The sequence below is a fragment of the Hevea brasiliensis genome, chromosome 9 (genome assembly GCF_030052815.1).
Source record: "Hevea brasiliensis isolate MT/VB/25A 57/8 chromosome 9, ASM3005281v1, whole genome shotgun sequence".
Lineage (NCBI taxonomy): Eukaryota > Viridiplantae > Streptophyta > Magnoliopsida > Malpighiales > Euphorbiaceae > Hevea > Hevea brasiliensis.
This window is the reverse complement of record NC_079501.1, coordinates 12,509,077-12,530,444: the sequence shown is the minus strand read 5'-3', so window position 1 is coordinate 12,530,444 and position 21,368 is coordinate 12,509,077. Positions and strand designations below refer to the sequence as shown.

General features: G+C 34.4%; 2 protein-coding genes and 1 pseudogene across 10 annotated transcripts; all 3 read left to right on the top strand.

Annotated features, from left to right (window-relative positions):
• Window positions 1–1,995: 1,995 nt before the first annotated feature.
• LOC131183074 (probable ribose-5-phosphate isomerase 2) lies at window positions 1,996–3,647 on the top strand (annotated as a pseudogene).
• On the top strand, window positions 3,176–17,546 carry LOC110653325 (protein DGS1, mitochondrial). 9 transcript variants are annotated; one of them, XM_058152936.1, is made up of 9 exons: window positions 3,176–3,350; window positions 12,882–12,983; window positions 13,094–13,208; window positions 13,294–13,497; window positions 14,507–14,644; window positions 14,809–14,970; window positions 16,126–16,236; window positions 17,133–17,233; window positions 17,358–17,546. In XM_058152936.1, exons 1-9 carry the CDS (start codon window positions 3,328–3,330, stop codon window positions 17,476–17,478), a joined length of 1,077 nt encoding a protein of 358 aa, XP_058008919.1. In that variant the 5' UTR covers window positions 3,176–3,327; the 3' UTR covers window positions 17,479–17,546. The 9 variants fall into 9 exon arrangements, with proteins under 9 accessions (XP_058008919.1, XP_058008923.1, XP_058008921.1 ...); XM_058152938.1 differs by lacking the exon at window positions 3,176–3,350 and adding an exon at window positions 10,354–11,080 and having other exon boundaries at window positions 17,335–17,546; XM_058152935.1 differs by lacking the exon at window positions 3,176–3,350 and adding an exon at window positions 10,360–11,080.
• A 1,715-nt stretch (window positions 17,547–19,261) lies between these two features.
• LOC110653324 (feruloyl CoA ortho-hydroxylase F6H1-3) lies at window positions 19,262–21,221 on the top strand. Its single transcript, XM_021808904.2, has 2 exons — window positions 19,262–19,820; window positions 20,459–21,221. Exons 1-2 carry the CDS (start codon window positions 19,321–19,323, stop codon window positions 21,030–21,032), a joined length of 1,074 nt encoding a protein of 357 aa, XP_021664596.2. The 5' UTR covers window positions 19,262–19,320; the 3' UTR covers window positions 21,033–21,221.
• Window positions 21,222–21,368: the final 147 nt, after the last annotated feature.

Below are 21,368 nucleotides of genomic sequence, written 5' to 3'. Positions count from 1 at the left end.
ATGTCTTCCTTAGTACTCAATACCATCCCACCGTTATTCTCATCCACCTTCAAATTCAAGGGCTGTCCATCATCCTCGCCATGAGCTGGTACAGACTCGCAAAGATGAGCAACATGCTCATCAAAAGTACAATAGTAATAATAATCATGATATTTGTTGACACCAATCTGGAGCTTCTCTTGATCACTGCCCAACTCTCCCATCTCATCAACCTTGTTGTTAGAAAAACAAGGTGTCGATTTCTGCTCTTATTGATTATCTTTGTCCCGGATAGGATAGTGATAATCACCAATTTTTAGCTGTTCTTGAAAGAAACTTTCAGGAATATTCGTAGCAGTGGGAGTAGTACTAACTAGAGACAAATCTGCAAGAGTGAAAGAATAAGCTAAAACCTTATTCCATGGCTTGTAATCAGCCATAGAAGAAGAAATAATACCAGAAGAAAAATTGAACTCCATCAGGGTGTTTAGGAAAAAGAAAGGCTACAAGATCTTTGTAGTGGAGGGGCGCAAAAGGATCACCGAGAATAGACCGTTTAATGGAAGCAGAACGATGATTTTATATGTATATACACACACACATATATATACACATATATGAGCATAATTTTCTTGCGTAGGTGGGTTTTCCGTCTCCTACAAGGATTAATACATATAAACAAGTTTCCTTTGTATAATTAGTTTAGGACTGTGTAGGTAAAAATTAATTTTCCTACTTATGTGGGTTTTACCTCTTCTACAAGGATTAATATATAGAAAGAGGTTTCTTTTGCATAATTAGTTTAGGACTCTGTAGGCAAAAATTATTTTTTTTTTCTTTTAGAATTTTCCCTGTCATTTAAAGAAAAAAATTAAACACCTATTTGGATTGAGTACAGCATGATTTATTAATGTGTGGTATTGGACTGTATTATATTATATTGATTTTTATTGTTAAAATGTTTAGAAATTGTATAGTTTTTATTGTTAACATGATTTGAAAGATTGTATGATATAATAACATTTTCTTACTTGATTAAATGGTATGGTATAGTATAATAAATATGAAGATTACTAAAATATCCTTATTACTGTTTTAAGTATATAGAGTTGTAAATGACCTATGATGTAAGAAACGAGAGAGGAGAGAAAGTGAAGATTTTTATGTCAAAGGGAAAGACTAAAAATGAGAAATAAGAAATATTTCTAAATAAAAAGAATGTTGTATAATTGAAACTTTATAAATTATGTGACCATAAAATTGGAATGCAAGAACTTTAAACCATCTAAAACTAACAATTTGATCATTTGAAAATTTAAAGTACAATCATTATTAAAAAACCATTACTTTACAACTTTAAATCACCTTTTTCTGAAAACAATCTTCACAAACAAATAACATTAAGATACTATACATCATAAAATCATAAGAAACCATTATCTAGAACAAATAATGAATCCATACACCTTATTTGGATGATGGTTTCCTATAGTTTCATAATATATGGTATGATAATATTACTTGTTTGTGAATATTGTTTCTAGAGAAATATGATTTAAGGTTATAAAGTGATGACTTCTTAATCATGATTTTATTACAGATTTTTAAACCACCAAATTGTTGATTTTAGATGATTTAAAATTTGTTACATTTCAATTTTATGCTTATACAATTTATAAAATTTCAATTATACCCTATCCTTTTTATTTAGAAATATTCATTGTTCCTCATATTTAGTTTCTCCCTTTGGCCTAAAAATCTTCGGTCTCTCTCTCACATATATTAGTCATTTATTGTCTCTCATATCACAGACCTCCACAACTCTTTATATATTTAAAATAATAATAAAGACATTTTAATAGACTTCATATTTATTATACCATAGCGTACCATTAAACTAAATCAAAAAAATTATTAAAAATCATACTATCTTTCTAAAATATTTAATAATAAAAATTATATAATATAATATAATAAAATATAATACTAACATTAATAAATCACGTTGTACTCATTTCAAACAGGGAAATAGATGAAATCCAAACTGTTAGAGATAAAATCACACAAAGATTTATGTGGTGTTTTAGCCTCTCACCAGAAGTTGAACGGAATCCTATGATTGAAACACATTAAAGTTCCTACTTCTGAATTAAAGAAATAAATAAACAAAAGATTCGAGCAAAAATCGAAAATTACTGCCTTCACCCATCTAAGGATGTTAAATTAAAAAATCTTTGGAGCTATTTTGTGCACAATCTATGTGACGTGCGATAACCAATCATTGCCCTTCTCCTCTGTATATATTCTCTTCCATGAACTCAACGTCTTCACCCTTCCTCCAGTCTTCCCTCTCTGCAACCATGATTCTATCATCTGGGTTTCCTCCTTCTCCTTCACCTTTCTTTCAAATGCATTTCCTTTTTCATCTAGATTTTGTCTGCCCTGCAAGTGATTCTGGGCAAACTCTTTTCCACTGAATTAACCCATTTGTTCCTTTATTTATTTGGTTTCCTATATTCAAGAAATGGCCATTCCTTATCCTCATTTCAATTTTATTGCCTCTGCATCCATGGAGACAGGCTTGTCTCCTGTGTCTCCATCCCCGGTATTACTGACCCAAGACGAGCTCAAGAAAATCGCTGCCTATAAAGCGGTCGAGTACGTCGAATCCGGCATGGTTATCGGTCTTGGCACCGGCTCCACCGACAAACATGCTGTGGACCGAATTGGTGAGCTTTTGCGTCAAGGCAAGCTCAAGAACATTATAGGCATACCCACATGGAACATGACCCATGAACAAGCTCTTTCTTTGGGAATCCCCTTATCAGACCTTGACTCGTATCCAATTATCGACTTTCAACTGACGGAGCCGATGAAGTTGATCCGCATCTCAATTTAGTGAAAGGCCGAGGTGGGTCCTTGTTGAGAGAGAAAATGATAGAGGGCGCTTGCAAGAAGTTTGTGGTTATTGTTGATAAGTCTAAAATGGTGAAATATATTAAGGATAGTGGGTTAGCTATGCCCGTTGAAATTGTGCCGTTTTGTTGGAAATTCATTACCAAGAGGTTGCAGGAGTTGTTTGGGTACGCAGGTCGTGTGGCCAAGCTGAGGAGTAAGGGTTCTAATGGCAAGGAGAACGGTGGGGAACCATTTGTTACCGATAATGGGAATTATATTGTGGATTTGTAATTCAAAAGAGATATTGGTGGTTTGAAAGCTGCAAGTAATGCAATTTTGAGGCTGGCAGGTGTTGTTGAGCATGGCATGTTTCTTGATATGGCGAATACAGTCATTGTTGCAGGGGAACTTGGGATCGCCATCAAGAATAAGCATAAGTAGTGCTCGGTGATGGAGATGAGATGGAAATGGAGGTAGTTTTGCTGGATTGATATATTTCGGAATTACTTTAACATTTCTAATGATTCCTGATCAAATTAGGTCATTAGTTCGAGAGGGAAGGGATCTTTTAGTTTCTTAGCATGAATTTTATAATTTATATGATTTATGACGAGGGTCTCCTCTAATTACGGTATTATGTATCAAGATGAAAGTCTTAATTTGCAAATTAGTTTTGTTTTGTGGCGGCTTGGTGATTATACTTATGTACGTCAGCTGCAGCTGATATGATGATTTATTCAATGTAAAACTTACTTCACTATTAATTCAAATCTCCATCTTTTTTGGATCTGCTACTATCTCTTTCGTAAATTGCCTCTGGGCGCAAATACTTTTTGATGCATAGGACCTAGTTTTGGTTGATGCAATTAGTACTTTATTTTTGTTCAATATGTCTGTTGAATAGGAGGTAGTAAGGTATCGTTAGCAATCAAATTTTGTGCTATAGTTAGCAATTCTTCACCCATGATGATGAAGGGGGCAGCTATTCCCTGAGCTTCAAGATGGAACAAATAGTAGTAGGGTAAGCTTTGCGTCTTTACTTGTACCTTGTGCGGTTTCTAAATGCTTCATGGTGCTAATGAAGCTTCAGGTTTTTCTATACTTGCAGTAGCTTTCGTAGTTTATATGAATAATAAGCATTAACACAAGCATACTTCACTTGAGCAGGAGTAAGGTACTTAGCATCCCAGTTACTCATAGTCACACGCTTTGGCTTTTCCAATTCTTCCCCAATAATAGTCTCCACCAGAGTCTTCAATCCGGATCTCCTAAATTCCTTGTGATCAATTGCTTGTGCAACTAGACTTGCAATATCTGCTTCACGAGATGTCTCCAAGTCATGGTCCTTGGAAAGCTTCTTTGTGTCACCGGATATACGAACTCTAGTGTAGATGATGTTAGGATTACTGAGGGCGTTGCAGAGGGACCAAGGAATGCAGGTAGCTTGGTAAATTTGGAAGATGAGGCAGCATTTGCTGATGCAGAGTTGGAGTATTCCCACCGGATTCTGGCTGCTGCCGCGTATGAAAGTTGGACGCCAATCTATGTCAAGGCCAACAATTTTCTGGTGATGGTGGCATGGAGCTTGAAGGTGGCCTTTGATCCACCTGTCTACCACAGTCCGTGAGGAGGTAACCGTGGCCTGGACAAGGCGGTGGTGGATGGTGACTAGGTATTTCTGGGTTTTAGTGCCACAGCAAAGTTCTTCAGTGGTGACCCCATGTTTGATGTTTCAGGATTCACAGAACAAGGAAAGAGAGAGGGTAGAGGATAGTGAAGTTGAAGAGATTGGAAATGGAATATCCAATATAATGAATGGAAGAAAAGGTGCGTGTGAGGAGCGAGGACAATAGGACGTAATTAAAGTAGCAATAATGGAGCTAAGGAAAGCATCTGTTAAAAAATAAATAAATAAAAATGGAGCTAAGGAAAGCAGATGTTGACACTTCGTACGCACTAGTGGACAGCAGGAGATGTCGGCATTTGTATGCAAGCTACTTCTAAGGGAAGGAGGCAAAAGTTGCAAAATTATTTGAGAGAGGGCTCTTTTAAAACAACGGTTTACTCCATCACAGTGGAGCCCATTCACTAGCTAGAGCTAGGCCTTTCCACGGTCTGAGTTGGATTCAGTATCAAATCAAAATTGACTCGATTAAATTTGAGGTCAAAATTGATTAACCTGAATCATCTTGAGAGCAATCTTAGTTTCTTCTTTCTTTGAACCTTAAATCATGAACTGAATCGAAATTGACCTGCCATTTTTATTTAAATCAACAAATTATTTCAATTGTTAGATTGACTTGATCTGAATCAAACCAAAGCTAAACAAGAACTAGAATCGCCGCGAAATTGAAATTATGGTTAACCAACTCCTCACTTCAGTTTAGATCTGGTTGACCATGAATTAGAATCGACCCGTGGCGAGGCCAAACTAGAGCGCCCATGTGCATGTGCAGGATAAATTATAGTCATATGTGTGTGAGGAGCATCAAAATGCAACAGATCATCAATTCCAAGTTTCTCTAGTATTGTTAGAACTGTACTTGCAAGGTTTGATCACAAGATCTTGATGAAAATCACTTTGAAGTTCATGGATCTATAAAATTTCCCTTAGATGTAGTCTAGCTATGCCAGGAACCCTCATCAGAGAGGTGCATCAGTGAAATAACACTGAAAGCCCAACCATTGAAAGGCTAGATACTGTTGATGAACCTGGAACCATGAAGGTGAATATCTTAAGGAGATTAATCAACCTTTTCCTACCAGGAAGGACATGAGTATTGAAGGCAGAGAGGATTTGGCTTCCTATACCTTTTAAGTGTAACTATGTAAAATCTTTTGATTGTGTTGCTCTAAATCTGATTTTTCTTGCTAAAGTTGAAGAAGTATATTCCAAATTTGCAAATCAAGATCGAACTTCTAATCATAAAACTGTTAGATCAACTTCTTTATAACTTTAGTTTTCTGCTTTGAAATTGGATTTATGATTTTGCCTGCTCAAATCAGTCAATTCAATCATTAGTAATGATGTTGCATAACTAACACTAAAAGTAGATGTTGCTTAATTGATTATCAATAATAAATTAGAATCAACAGAAAAAAAACCCACAGGAAAAATAGTGTAAAGAGTGATTTTTCACATTTAGTAGAATTGTTTTTGCTCTGTAACAAAATATATATGTATATATATTTACACTTAAACAGGCAATTCCTGCCTTAGAAAATTGTTTTTCTTAATGGGTTAATTCCATGTCAGCCTACACTTAAGCTCTACTCAAGCTAGAAGTGACACGAAGGAAGGGATCTTCTCAGCAAAGAATTGTTAAGCCAAACTCCTTTTCAGCTTTTCTTAACAAATCTTGAAACGAAGGCTCATTCAGATAGGATACTGGAACTACACATCACTTCTTCTCAGTCTCTCCAATATGAACTGCTAAGAAGCCTTTTGGCGTAGTTAAACATCCTGAAGCTGCTTTATTTGGAGCGAACAGACTGGCAAATAATTTGTTTAGCAAGATTACCTTGAAAACGAATAGCCATAGTCTTCTTAGAAAAGAATCAAGAACAGGAACTTGGAGATTTTGGTTGCTTAAGAAAAAAAAAAGGTTATGATAAGAGATTATGAAGAAATGGGTTGATTGTGATTCAAAGCATGAAAGTATGTACATATACATGAAACACTATGCTGGAGATCCTCTAAAATCTAGAGTTAGTGCCTTAGGGGCCAGAAAACATTGGTTGTGATCTGCTTAAAGCATACTCACGAGGTACCATATGCTCCAGTCTTCCCTTTATAAACAAGCTTTGTCGGGATTCATGCATGCTCATTTATTTGCTTCTGTATATTGAGGAAACAATATGCCCTATAAGCACAGAGATAAACAATAAAAGACCAGATGAAGATAGGAAATCGTCTTGATTTAGATAGATTACTAAGCGAACACCCTTAGCATGCTTGGGACAATGGGACACTCTTCTTGGGTGGTGGTAGGTATATATAGATGCGAAGGAAATCCTGAAAAATCTAATGTGTAATTAGCTGAACTATTTGCTGAGGTACGTCTGCTTGGGACATGGCTCATGATGGTATCGCATGGTTTCATCTTCCAACTACTCAACTAGGGGCCTCAGGACTCTATTATATTTGTCTCCGCTTGTAACCAACTGCTTTATTTTAAGTTCTTATGATGATGGAAAAATAGACAAGCTAGGAATTGAAGATAGATTAAAATTACAATTAAACCATTTACAAGGTCTGCTTCCATGGCATTGGAACAACGACCATAGCAGAAAAGCAAATTAAAACAAATATCACGTAAACTAAAGAAAAAAAAAATCAATTGTCACTCGATCAAGCACACTCAAAGACAAGACGCACCCAATAATAAAGTCAGAATGAGCATACGGCATCCCATTAACAAACCCAGAAAAAAAAAATGGCATATGCATAAAACATGAAGGCAGCAAAAACATATGTAAGGATAAGAGCACGAAGGCGGACAAAACCCACGAGAGAAATTGACACAAAGGAAAACGAAAATTCAACAGGTGGAAAGTGAAACCCTAGAAAAATTCTTTGTGGTTGGGCGTAGTGAGTGAGTGCTATTGGAAAAGAGAAGAACAAGAAATTTCTGAAGATGGAATTGAATTTGAAAACTAAGAAAAGTAAAGGATTGGAAGCAAAGAAACACACTCTACAAAGATATGATTCACATAGAATTGCTTGGCCAACGTATATCATTCCAAAGGTAACTAACAGCATGTTTGAGAAAAAAAAAAAAAAAAAAACTAAAACCTAGCTTCTGATATAAACAGAAAACATGCACTTCACATAAAGTAAAAATAAAGTCTACTTTTATTATTAAACAAAATAATTCTAAACATCTTTCGAATTCCAGAAATCGGATGATGATGCTCTAATATCTTTAGAATTTTCCAAATTTTTTTCTCTGATGAAAAGAATGATTTCTACTACGTCTGATATTGATGAACTAGCACAGGCGTGAAATTTCTCTTTGCTTATATAAATTGCAGTCTCCATCTGTAGCCAGATATATATTTGTCCTCGCCATATGTAGGGAAAAGAGAACAATCAAACTCAGACTATATGTCTTCCATAGAACTCAATGCCATCCCCCTATTGTTCTCATCCACATTCAGAGTAGGCATGTCTGCTGTATATTTGTCCTCGCCATATATAGGGAAAAGTGAATAATCAAACTCAGATTTAGCATCTTCCTTAGAACTCAATACCATCCCACTGTTATTCTCATCCACCTTCAAATCAAGCATATCTGCTATATATTCGTCATCGCCATGTATGGATAAAAGATAATAATCAAACTCATACTCAGTGTCTTCCTTAGTACTCAATAGCATCACACAGTTATTTTCATCCACTTTCAAATTCAAGGGCTGTCCACCATCCTCGCCATGAGCTGCTACAGACTTGCAAAGATAAGCAACACGCTCATCAAAAGTACAATAATAATAATAATCATGATATTTATTGACACCAATCTGGAGCTTCTCTTGATCACTGCCCAACTCTCCCATCTCATCAACCTTGTTGTTAGAAAAACAAGGTGTCAATTTCTGCTCTTGTTGATTGTCTTTGTCCCGGATAGGATAGTGATAATCACCAATTTTTAGCTGTTCTTGAAAGAAATTTTCAGGAATATCCATAGTAGTAGGAGTAGTACTAACTAGAGACAAATCTGCAAGAGTGAAATAATAAGTTGAAACCTTATTCCATGGCTTGTAATCAGCCATAGAAGAAGAAATAATAACAGAAGAAGATTTGAACTCCATCAGGGTGTTCAAGAAAAAGAAAGGCTACAAGATCTTTGTAGTGGAGGGGCGCAGAAGGATCGCTAAGAATTGACTATTTAATGGAAGCAAAAAGATGATTTTATATGTATATATATATTAGCATAATTTTCTTGGGTAGGTGGGTTTTCCGTCTCTTACAAGGATTAATAAATATAAACAGGTTTCCTTTGTATAATTAGTTTAGGACTGTGTAGGCAGAAATTAATTTTCCTGCTTATGTAGGTTTTACCTCTTCTACAAGGATTAATATATATAAAGAGGTTTCTTTTGCATAATTAGTTTAGGACTCTATAGGCAGAAATTAATTTTTTTTCTATAGTATTTCCCCTGTCATTTAAAAAAAAAAATTAAATACCTATTTGGATTGAGTGCAGCATGATTTATTAATGCATGGTATTGGACTGTATTATATTGTATGGTTTTTATTGTTAACACATTTAAAAATTGTATAGTTTTTATTGTTAACATTATTAGAAAGATTGTATGATATAATAATATTTTCCTATTAGGTTAAATGGTATGGTATGGTATAATAAATATGAAAATTACTAAAATATCCTTATTACTGTTTTAAATATATAGAATTGTAGATGACCTATGATGTGAGAAACAATATAGGACTAACATATGTGAGAGAGAGACCAAAGATTTTTATGTCAATAGGAGAGACTGAAAACGAGAAATAAAGAATATTTCTAAATAAAAAGAATGTGGTATAATTGAAACTTTATAAATTTTGTGAGTGTAAAATTGAAATGCAAAAATTTTAAATCATCTAAAACTAACAATTTGGTAATTTGAAAATCTATAGTAAAATCATGATTAAAAAACCATTACTTTACAACTTTAAACCACATTTCTCTGGTAACAATCTTCCCAAACAAATAGCATTAGCATACTATACATTATAAAATCTTGAGAAATCATCATCTAGAACAAATAATGAATCCATATATCTTATTTGGATGATGGTTTTCTATAGTTTCATAATGTATTGTATGATAATGCTACTTGTTTATAAATATTGTTTCTAGAGAAATATGATTTAAGGTTGTAAAGTGATGACTTCTTAATCATGATTTTATCACAGATTTTTAAATCACCAAATCGTTAATTTTAGATGATCTAAAATTTTTTATATTTCAATTTTATAGTTATACAATTTACAAAATTTCAATTATACTATTTTTTTATTTAAAAACATTTCTTATCCCTCATATTTAGTTTCTTCCTTTGATGTAAAAATTTTTAGTCTCTCTCTCACATATGTTAGTCTTTCATTGTCTCTCACATCACAGACCTCCATAACTCTATACATTTAAAACAATAATAAAGACATTTTAATAAATTTTATATTTATTATATTATAATGTACTGCTTATCTAAATAAAAAAAATATTAAAAATCATATTATCTTCCTAAATATATTAATAATAAAAATTATACAATATAATATAATAAAGTCTGATACCAACATTAATGAATCATAGCATATTCAATTCAATCAGGGAATCAGATGGAATCCAAACTGTTAGAGATAAAATCACGCAAAGGCTTTGACTTACGTGGTGTTTATGCCTCCCACCAGAAATTGAACGGAGTCCTATGATTGAAACACATTAAAGTTCCTGCTTCTGAATTAAAAAATTAAATAAACAAAAGTTTCGGACAAAAATCGAAAATTACTCCCTTCACAAATCTAAGTATGTTAAATTAAAAAATCTTTGGAGCTTTTGTGCACAGTCTATGTGACGTGCGATAACCAATCTTTGCCCTCATCCTCTGTATATTTTCTCTTCCATGAACTCAAACGTCTTCACCCTTCCTACTGCCTTCCCTCTCTCCAACCATGATTCTATCATCTGGGTTTCCTCCTTCTTCTTCACCTTTCTTTCAAATGCATTTCCTTTTTCATCTAGATTTTGTCTGCCTTGCAAGTGATTCTGGGCAAACTCTTTTCCACTGAATTAAACCATTTGTTCCTTTATTTATTTGGTTTCCTATATTCAAGAAATGGCCATTCCTTATCCTCATTTCAATTTTGTTGGAAATTCATTACTAAGAGGTTGCAGGAGTTGTTTGGGTACGCAGGTCGTGTGGCCAAGCTGAGGAGTAAGGGTTCTAATGGCAAGGAGAACGGTGGGGAACCATTTGTTACCGATAATGGGAATTATATTGTGGATTTGTACGTCAAAAGAGATATTGGTGGTTTGAAAGCTGCAAGTAATGCAATTTTGAGGCTGGCAGGTGTTGTTGAGCATGGCATGTTTCTTGATATGGCAAATACAGTCATTGTTGCAGGGGAACTTGGGATCACCATCAAGAATAAGCATAAGTAGTGCTCGGTGATGGAGATGAGATGGAAATGGTGGTAGTTTTGCTGGATTGATATATTTCGGAATTACTTTAACATTTCTAATGATTCCTGATCAAATTAGGTCATTAGTTCGAGAGGGAAGGGATATTTTAGTTTCTTTGCATGAATTTTATAATTTATATGATTTATGACGAGGGTCTCCTCAAATTATGGTATTATGTATCAAGATGAAAGTCTTAATTTGCAAAAGAAAATTAGTTTTGTTTTGGGGCAGCTTGGTGATTATACTTATGTATGTCAGTTGCAGCTGATATGATGATTTATTCAATGTAAACCTTACTTCACTATTAATTCAAATCTCCATCTTTTTTGGATCTGCTACTATCTCTTTCGTAAATTGCCTCTGGGCGCAAATATGTTTTGATGCATAGGACCTAGTTTTGGTTGATGCAATTAGTACTTTATTTTTGTTCAATATGTCTGTTGAATAGGAGGTGGTAAGGTATAACTAGCAATCAAATTTTGTGCTATAGTTAGCAATTCTTCGCCCATGATGATGAAGGGGGCAGTTATTCCTTGAGCTTCAAGATGGAACAAATAGTAGTAGGGTAAGCTTTGTGTCTTTACTTGTACCTTGTGCAGTTTCTAAATGCTTCACAGTGCTAATGAAGCTTCAGGTTTTCCTATACTTGCAATTAATTTCGTGTAGTTTCTCTTCCCAGTCTCATCCTCGTTCAATATATTGCTTTACTTTTCCCTTTATGACTGGGGGTGGTAGCAACTGTCTCCAAATAGAGAAGGCATTGATTAATATTGCTTATATGATTATAAGCGGCTTTTTGTTACATTGGATTTAAGCATTTCTGTTAGGATGAAAAGTTTCTAATCTATGTTTATTATATTGCTTTGGGAAATGAAGGAAGAGGGAAAGAAAGGAGCCGCCTGTAAATTCCAGCTGTCTTAATGTTATGCTTTATATAAGCTTTTACTCTGTTATTAAAGGTTGAAAAAGATTACTCCTAATTACAATTTCTAGATGTCATTGAGGTCAAATAGTCAAAGTCAACATTTTTATTATTTTTTTTAATCATGCATTTGGTTTTTGGCACGAAGTGTAAAGGAAAGTCCTTAAAAGGCCAAGTGTGGTAGGTTTAAGGGGAAGTGCTGCGCAGAATTTATATCATCCACTTCAACAGTTGCAAAAAATATAGAGTAAGTAGTGAGTTTCTAAGGTTCAGGCTAATCCTTTTGGGAGAAAGGGTGGGTGCAGATGAGGTTTGTTAAGATACTGCATTATTCTACATCTGGTGGAGCATAATATGCTGTGTGCACTTGTAGGGACTACTTTGGCTTCTTGTGTTGGTATTTTTGAAGATGAATATGGCTACAGATGCTAAGATTTGTTTGATTATTTTGTCTTTACATGCTGTCCAAGCAATTTCTGATGTATATGTTTTGTTGATCATAATATGTTGTCTTGAGGGTCTGAACTCTGATGCATGTAATTCATTCTTACAAATATTCTGTATATCTAAACTGATGGAGTTATTTACATAAAAATAAGGTCATAAATTTCAGCTGCTGCGGCTACACAAATAGGCTCTCTTTGTTTAGTGGTATAGAATAGTTGTTTTGCAGTACTCTTTTTCCATGTGTGGGAATATATATTCTACAAATTTGCAGAAGATAACTATTCCATTCTTAAGATTTGAATCAAAGTTGAGATTGTGGAGTTATTATTCCTCATTCAAAATTTAAACCAAACTGAGAATAATAACTTTCTGAATGGAATTCCTTGAACCAAAACAATGTTGTAATGTGTTGTCTCAATTCTTGATGGGCCAAATTTTCTTAGGCAAATCTCCAATCTCTTCCGCCAAACAGCCCGCGTCTCTTCTTCCAGACGCAGGCATTACATCCATCTCCCCTTGCCCTCCTACACTCCTGAATCTTCTCTGTATGTCCTCTTATTGTATATGCAATACTTGTTCTTTGGCGTTTTAATCAAATTTGAGACAAGATGATTTTTTTTTTTTTTTTTTTTGGCCTTTTCTCTCGTTTATGCAGGGTTGTGAAAGAGTCATCTGTAGTGTATGATGTTTTGGAGGACATAATGGAGCACATCTTTGTAAATTTGCATAGTGTAGAAAAGAATTTGCAATTTTGGCAATCTAGAGCAGAGGTGAGCACAGTTTAGCGTGCTACGTGCGTTGTTCTTTATGTTTCATCTTAATAATTTTGTTTTTGGGTTTTCATTTGAATTTCAGAGATCTAATTATCGGAAATTATACTTTATGATCTTTGAGAGAGGGCCTCGAGCTTTCGTTGATGGAACAGTTCAGTTGGTGCAACAATGCGTTGTTGAGGGTCCTTCAATGCAGCATCTATGCCAATCTGCATCTGCTTATATATCTGAGAGGCTGGCTGCTTTAACCACATTAAGGCGCGTGCTTGCTACATTATTGGCTAAGGTTTGCTCCACCATTCTTTTTTTTCATTTCATTTGTGTATCTCAGTGTTGATAATGTTTTGCCTGCATTTGTACTTCGTCTTTACCAACAATCTTAAACTATAGATTTTCCGCTTCTTTGATTTGTCTATGTTCTTATAATTTCAATTATCATTATTAATGTATGCTGGCATCCAGTGGGATTGGAGACCTTCATTTTGTTTCAGTAAATTAGATGCATGGTACATTCCCTTGTGAAACAGTTGAATGTTGACTGATTGATTATTCCTGGTGATGAATGGTGAGGATGAGATATGGCCTTTAGGAAGCATAAAAGCATATTAACATGCTTAGGGAAAACAATGCTGTAAACTGTGCTAGGGCTTAGCTGCTTGAGTCACAATATATATAGAACTTCAGCAGTTTGATTTGGTTCTCAATTCTCAATTTGTGACCAATAGTCCTCTATAGCAGACTCTAATTATCTGGTGCATGCTTAATGCTTACGCACGCATGCAAAAATAAGACTCATTGATTTTATATTGGTTGCTTTTCCTCATTTAGTTTGTAATACTGCTTAAGATCCAATTGTTAAAGAATGGAGGGGTGGTTTACAAATGTTCTTTTGCTGAGGGAGTTCCACTGATGCTGATTTAAATGGAAGAGAGCTTTTAAGAACAAATTTGCTATCTTGCTAAGTTCTAGGTATACAGTTATCCAACCAAAAAAGTTTGTAGGTATACTAGCACTTGGTGTTTCTTCCCTTTTCTTTTCCTCTTAGTAAATTTGCTACATTGTCATGGTTTGTCTTCGCATCTTTATTGTAGCTTTTTCTCTTGCTATGCAACAAGGAATTTAAGGCTTACCTCAATTGCTGTAAACTTTGTAAAGTTTTGATTTCTATCCCATTCGAGTCTACCCAGCAACATAATTCATTATACATGTTAATCATACACATATAATATAAGCATTGCATATTCTCAAAAACATGTAGAATTGATTGTCAATTGATTTCGTGCTTTTCCATACAGGTTTACATGGAAGTTGATAGATGTGGAAAAGAGTTAGTGAAGGATCCAGAAAAGTCATTCCCCTCATTGCTAGTTACTATTAATGGTTTATTTTCAAATTTGGAGGCATCAATTGGTCATCTACATGCAATACGCAGGGTAATTATAAAACCATTAGGTTTTTAAATTTTTTTTCTTCTTTCTCATTATAGTTTTTCCTTGCACTCTACTCTTGAGCTCACTGTGATATTCTAAATGTTTTTGATGTTCACTTGTTATATATGATTTCAAATCTTTTTCATTCAATATGCAATGATATGCAGACTAATTCTTCTGTTGATGGAAGCTATTCATTCCCTCTACTGTTTGAGAGACTACCAGAAGTTAATCAAGAAGGCTCTCAGTGGACTGAATGTGAAATTGCAGATGCCATCAACTTGGTTAATAAAAATATTCAGAAATTGGACTCCTACTTATCTCTTATAGTAAGAATATTTCATAATCCTTTTATTGTGTGGACTGAATTCACATTGATGTCTTCTAATCGACTGACTGTCTTCTCTATTGCAAATTAAGTTTTTGAGGTATATAATTCATATGGAATTTTTTTATTAGGTTGCCAAACACCAAAAGCCAAAGAAAGTAACACAGTACTGGATTCGTTATACATGTGGTGCAGTTGGCCTATCTGTTTGTTCTATGTGGCTCTTGAGGCATAGTCGTTTGATGGGAAGTCCCGATATTGACAATTGGATTTGTGAAGCAAAGGACTCAGCCGTTACCTTATTTGACATTTAAATTAATTTGGTTGTTTTTATTTTGCTTTCAATAAAATTATCCAAATGCACTATTATTATGTAGAGATTTGTGAAAACTAAATATGGGAGAGGACCCAATTCTGTTAAGTTGTGGGTTTAACCGACTTGTAACTAATCAATATTTTCAGTGCTTTAACACCTTAATATATATGATTGTTTCGTAGACTTAATTGAGGTGAGAGTTAGACTTCTGCTGCTGATGCTGCCGCAATTTATCTTGCTATACAGGATAATGAATATGTTGCATATGAACTTATATGGTTATGCGTGATGTGTTAGTAGGAAGCCAATAAAATTGTGTGTAGGGAAGAAAAGAATATATGTTAGTGGTGGAGTGAAACTACAGTCCAAACAGTAAAAGGGCTGACCACATAAAGAGGGATTTATGAATACATTTTGAATTCACATTTTCTAAGGCAGGTTTGTGCACTATACTGGTATTTATTCAAGTATATCTGATAAATTTCTAGGTCCAGCAGCCATCCTTGCCAGATATAATGGCTACAAGTTTCAAGTAATGCATTGGGGATGAGCTAACTGACTACAGTGTTTTGTAACGAGTATGGAGGGTCTCTTTCTTTCAAAATCATATACCTATTTTGTTCAAATTATCATTAGTTTCTCCTTTAAAAAATTTTGAGACATTGAATTAATTCTTGCATGTATAGATTTTGGATTCCTAAACCATTTTCTGTAACAGAGATTGATAGATTGTGCTAAAGATTTCAACCTAGTCAAATTTCAATTTTATGTTATAGCGATCAAGTTTTGAAAATTTAATAATTTTTGTTCTTTTGCTATCACAATGGTTGCATAAATCAGGATGCTAAAGCAGTAGGAAGGGGGAGAATTGCTCGGTGCCAAAGGAGGCTACTCTTAGTGGAAGTTGAAAAAAGGATTTTGCAGTACCAATCATTTGTTGACCAAGGACTGGTAAGAAACTATATCTGGTGTGGTGTTTTGATGCTTCTTCCTTGATAATCTCGTCTCTTAATCATTCAATCTTTTTTGAGATTTGAGGACTATGGGTTAGTACTTAGTAGAATTAAATTATTTATGATGCTATCTCTTCGTTCTTTCCCTAATCTTCTCCCTCACCATCTCCTTGCTTAAAGAAAGGGAGGAAAAGTAGATATGTATCTTTTTCCTTGATCAATTGGAAATGGTAAAAGATTTCTCTATTTGACAATGGTTTCTTTGGAGGTGGCTATGGATTTTTGCTTTGTCATTTTTTTACGGCTTACGTATTGTGGACTGTTTATTTCAATAGCTCATGGATAAGACAACTTTTGTGTATGATAACCTTCTCCCGTGCAAGTTGTAGCAATCTAAAGAGTTATTTCTTTTGCCTGTGAAGAGATTTGTGCTGAGGACTATCCACTTCTTTGCCAAAAACACTTGGGCCTTAATTTTTCCTTTACGAATTTCCCACTCACTAAGGATGCTTGTGGCTTGCCCATGCGTCTTGACATGCAAATATGATCTTCTAAATTGATGATTGTGTAACATTTATCATTATGTGGTGGCTGATCCGATTTTCTGCATGCATCTGTGCATAAGAAACAAAAAATTCTTGGCAGCCAATGTTCAACCCCATGTGATTTGGTAGCTATAATTTCGAAGTGGTTAATACTATATGCTACTCAAAACACGTCAAATTAATATGATTGCAACTAACTGCATTTCGAACCTCGTCTCTCCTGAAACATGCTCACATAAAAATTAGAAAATAAGGGAGAGATGGGGGGAGGAGGGAGAACAAAAAGTAAAGGTAGATGTAATAAATTAGTGGAGGTACATAAAAATCCTTATGTTTTTTGTTTTTTCAGGAAAAAGAGTCGCAATGCATGTTCGGATTGGTGTTATACAGTTTGGATTGCCTGTTTCATGCTGTTAAGAGGCATGCAAAAGAAACTGGTGAATGGCAATGGTTAGTATAATCTACCAGGTTAACATGTTATTTTCATTGCATGGAGTAAGGTGTATGCATTATTATTATTATTATTATTATTATTATTATTATTGCTGAAGCTTGCCAGTGTTATGTCAAACAGTTTAAGGCAGGACATTATTGATTTGGGACAACCCAGCCTTCAAACTACATATAAGCTTGTGGTGACATCACGAATGGCGCGTGTCTACGAGTGCTTGCTTCCTTCATTAAAACAGCCATAGCTTTTTTCCTTTCTTCCCATGAGTTTTACTAAACCCCTCCTCGAAATAAATTATAAAATAAGAAAAAAGGGAGAAAAAACCTCAAGTCATGTGGTCACGTGCACTACGAAGATGGTGATTTCCAATTCACATTTGTTCACATTTTGCTTTTCCGTGAAAGGTTTCGTGAGATTGTGATCCGGGGTAAGTTTATCGTTTTGGCACCCTGTCATCCTTTGATTCAAAGAAATTTTGGTAGTCTAGTTCACCGTCACCTTTTTTTTTTTTTTTTTTTTTAATATGGTGGTGTTAATGAGTATTTATCTGCCGAAATTGACAGTGAGAATATTAGAAAATCAATTTTGACAGTGGATTTGTTCAATTTTAACCAAAATTGTTTTTTTTTTTTTTTTTTTTTAATCAAAACTCGGTGGTCAGCATTGACTGTTATTGTAACTAGCGATGATATCAGTAGTGACGTTTACTACAGTACTTTGATCAGCTGAAACAGGTGAAAGTCAGCAATATCAGCTGTGATGTCACTATCTACATTGACTCTTCATTTTCAGCTTAATTTTTTTAACTTCAAAATTTTAGCGGAATATTCTACAGAATTTTCACAAAAAGAAATTAAATTTGTGCTAAAGATTCTAGAAAATTTTGAACTCATTTATGTGAAATTTAGGAAATTTTAGGATATTATAATTATGCTTTTTTTTTTTATTTATCAATTATGATTCTATTATAGTTACATAAAATCATTGTAGGAGAGTAGGCTTAGCCAATGCGGAGCTATGGGTCGAAGGGTTGATTAAACGGGTGAACTTGAATTGACTCTTAAATTCTTTCAAAGGTCCAATTTCGATTTTGGTTCATTTCAATTTGATCTGATCTGTCTAGATCTAATGATCTATTTTCCCTTTTTTTTTTTTTTACATTTTTTTTAAATAAAAAAATCTGATTTTATCTATAATCTAACTGGATAATTTATTTCATTTTAATCTGATTCATTCATGATTCGATTCAAACGCGAATTTGATTGGTTTTAGTCTTATTCTAACTGGAACAGCCATGGGCGGGTCTATAGGAGAGAATACTTGGAGAATCTCAAGAGAGAATTTTAATATCAATACAGCTCTAAAATACCTTAATTATAAATATTAAAAATTCTAAAAATGGATTAAAATCTGCAGAGAGGAGCAGAGCTATAACCTTCCAAAAGTACTACAGTTCACTTTTTTACGTGCATACAAGATCTTTTCAGCTATTGTTGCTATTTGCTGCCAACAAACTCCAAGTTACTCAACCTCAATTTCTTGTCTAAGGTTAAAATTAAGTTGAATGAAAAACCATCAAAGCGTACCGAAAAATCTCCCAAGCACCTCTTATTACTAACCCTATGTTTGGAATATATATAATTCTACAAGGATCTGATTCAATTAATTTTTTTTTTATCAATTCTCATATTTAAATTAAGAAAAGAAAAGTTTTTTTTAATTAAAAAAAATTATTTTCAAAAAGATAAAAATTACACATAATATTATGAAAATTTATTTAAATTTTTTTTTATAAATGATTTAATTTAAATAAAACCTTAAAAAAATATGTATTTACTCGTTGTAATTAGATTTTCATATAATGTGCATTCTTTATGAGCACTGCAGTACTCATTTAAAAAGTCTAACTTGATCAGCGGATGAAAGTATACTTTTTCAATTATCCTTTAGAAAAAATGTCTTACAGAAAATTTATCAATGAATGTATAAGTTGATTTATACATTCATTATGAAATTGATATAGCCCTGGTAATAAGAGATCGAAATTCTGGTACAAAGTTCTGCCAGATTCCCACCACCTCTAACGATGTCAACCGCTACTCCAAATGCCTCCTCTGATGTACTTGATTTTGTGGTGCACAAAGCAAACGGCTTAAAGGGTTTAGTTGATACAGGTCTTCAATCCCTTCCTCGCCAATATATCCAACCGCCAGAACGAAGGTTGCATGCAAGCCAAGTCATTTCCCAAGAATCCATACCCATTATTGATGTCTCCAATTGGGATGATCCACAACTTGTAGAATCAATCTTTGAAGCTGCAAGCAAGTGGGGTTTCTTTCAGATTATCAATCATGGGATTCCACAAGAGATTCTTGATCATTTACAGGATGCAGCTCATGGGTTCTTTGGGTTACCCAATGAAGAAAGAAAGAAGTTTTGGAAAGGGAAATCCCCAACTGATACTGCTTTCCTTGCAACAAGTTTTACTCCTCTAAAGGAGAAGGTGCTGGAGTGGAAAGATTATCTGAGCTTTCGTTATATCCCTGGAGATGAAAAGTCTCAGACACTCTGGCCTTCTGTATGCAAGTAAGTTCCAAAACTCTGTAGAATGTATTGATTTGACTATCTTTGAAATGGGTTACTGAAATCAATTCAATGAGCCTGCTTTTCAATTTATGGTTATAAAATCCACTTTATCAGTACTTTAGCTCCAGTTTTATTAGTTCTTAGATTGTCTTTACTAAGTTATTTAATATTTCTTTAGTTCTGCTTTTTTTAAAAAAAAATATTCACCCTGTACTACTTCTTACTATTAATTTATTATTATCACCATTTATTGGGATTTCCAAAGCAATCTTTTAAAGGCATTTTATCCTGATTCCAGTCAGAAAACATGAGATTCATTCAAATTGAATTTCACCTATCAGAATGAAAATGAGTGCAAAGTTTAGTTGCGCTCTAATATATTTATGTTACCATTTTCTGATGCTACTCTAGGCAAAGGCAATCGAATCTGAGAGAAATCATATTGGTATGTATAACGATCCCCTTAACGCATGGCTTCGTTAGTTCATCCCACAAATTTGAAAGTTACCCATGCCTTGGTCAACAGAACATTTCCTGCAATCCAAATTAATATATTAACGTTATCTTAATGACTGCACTCATTTGATTTAGCAGAACAGATGCATATTTATAAGAGACTTAACGGTGCTTCATTTCAGGGATCCAGTGCTGGATTATATGAAGAGGGTTGAAATGGTTATCAAAAAGCTGTTAGAGCTGCTACTGACAAAACTCAATGTGAGGGAGATTGACAAAGAAAAAGAATATGCCTTAATGGGTTCGCTAACTATTAACCTGAACTACTATCCTCATTGCCCTAATCCTGAACTTGTGACCGGAGTAGGCTGTCATTCTGATATTTCATCCATCACAGTCCTCCTACAAGATGACATTGGCGGGCTTTATGTTCGAGGAATTGAAGAGGATAGCTGGATTCATATCCCACCAGTTAATGGAGCACTTGTGATCAATATTGGAGATGTGCTGCAGATAATGAGCAATGACCAATATAAAAGTATAGAGCATCGTGTGGTTGCCAATGGAAGCAAGAATAGGGTTTCAGTTCCTATCTTTGTCAATCCAGGACCTGATGCTCTAATTGGACCTCTACCAGAAGTGCTAGAGACTGGAGCAGCACCCAGATATAAGCCAATTCTCTTTTCAGATTACTTCAGTTATTTCTTTAGCAAAGGTCATGACGGGAAAAATTCTATCAACTATGCAAAGATATGATACCGATCCAGATGTTATGACTTCATATCTTTTGTAATAAGATAGTAGTTAGGATGTAATGTAATTCTGCTGTCTGTTAATGCCAGGAGAGGCTATGCGCTCAGGTGCCTGGGTATAATGTCTTTAGTAGGCCTAAGCAGCCTTTTGAGTGGCTTCTGGAAAAATGCAGCTTGTATTATTTGGCAGAAACTTTTCTATCTTCCCCTTGTTGACCAACTGCATCAATGGCATGACAATTCTGTAGCACCTTAGCAGAATTTTTAAACATAGTAAAAAAAAATTGCCCCAATCTCAGCTTTTAGAACTTTAAAATCCAAATCTGTAGAAATAATTCTG

Excerpts from the sequence above, each read along its gene's own strand:
- LOC110653325 (XM_058152936.1), top strand. The coding sequence starts at position 3,328 with ATGGAGATGAGATGGAAATGGAG. Across the intron at positions 14,645-14,808 it reads ATCTACATGCAATACGCAGG|ACTAATTCTTCTGTTGATGG; the intron begins GTAATTATAAAA and ends AATGATATGCAG. Across the intron at positions 16,237-17,132 it reads CATTTGTTGACCAAGGACTG|GAAAAAGAGTCGCAATGCAT; the intron begins GTAAGAAACTAT and ends TTGTTTTTTCAG.
- LOC110653324 (XM_021808904.2), top strand. The coding sequence starts at position 19,321 with ATGTCAACCGCTACTCCAAATGCCTCCTCTGATGTACTTGATTTTGTG. Across the intron at positions 19,821-20,458 it reads CTCTGGCCTTCTGTATGCAA|GGATCCAGTGCTGGATTATA; the intron begins GTAAGTTCCAAA and ends GCTTCATTTCAG.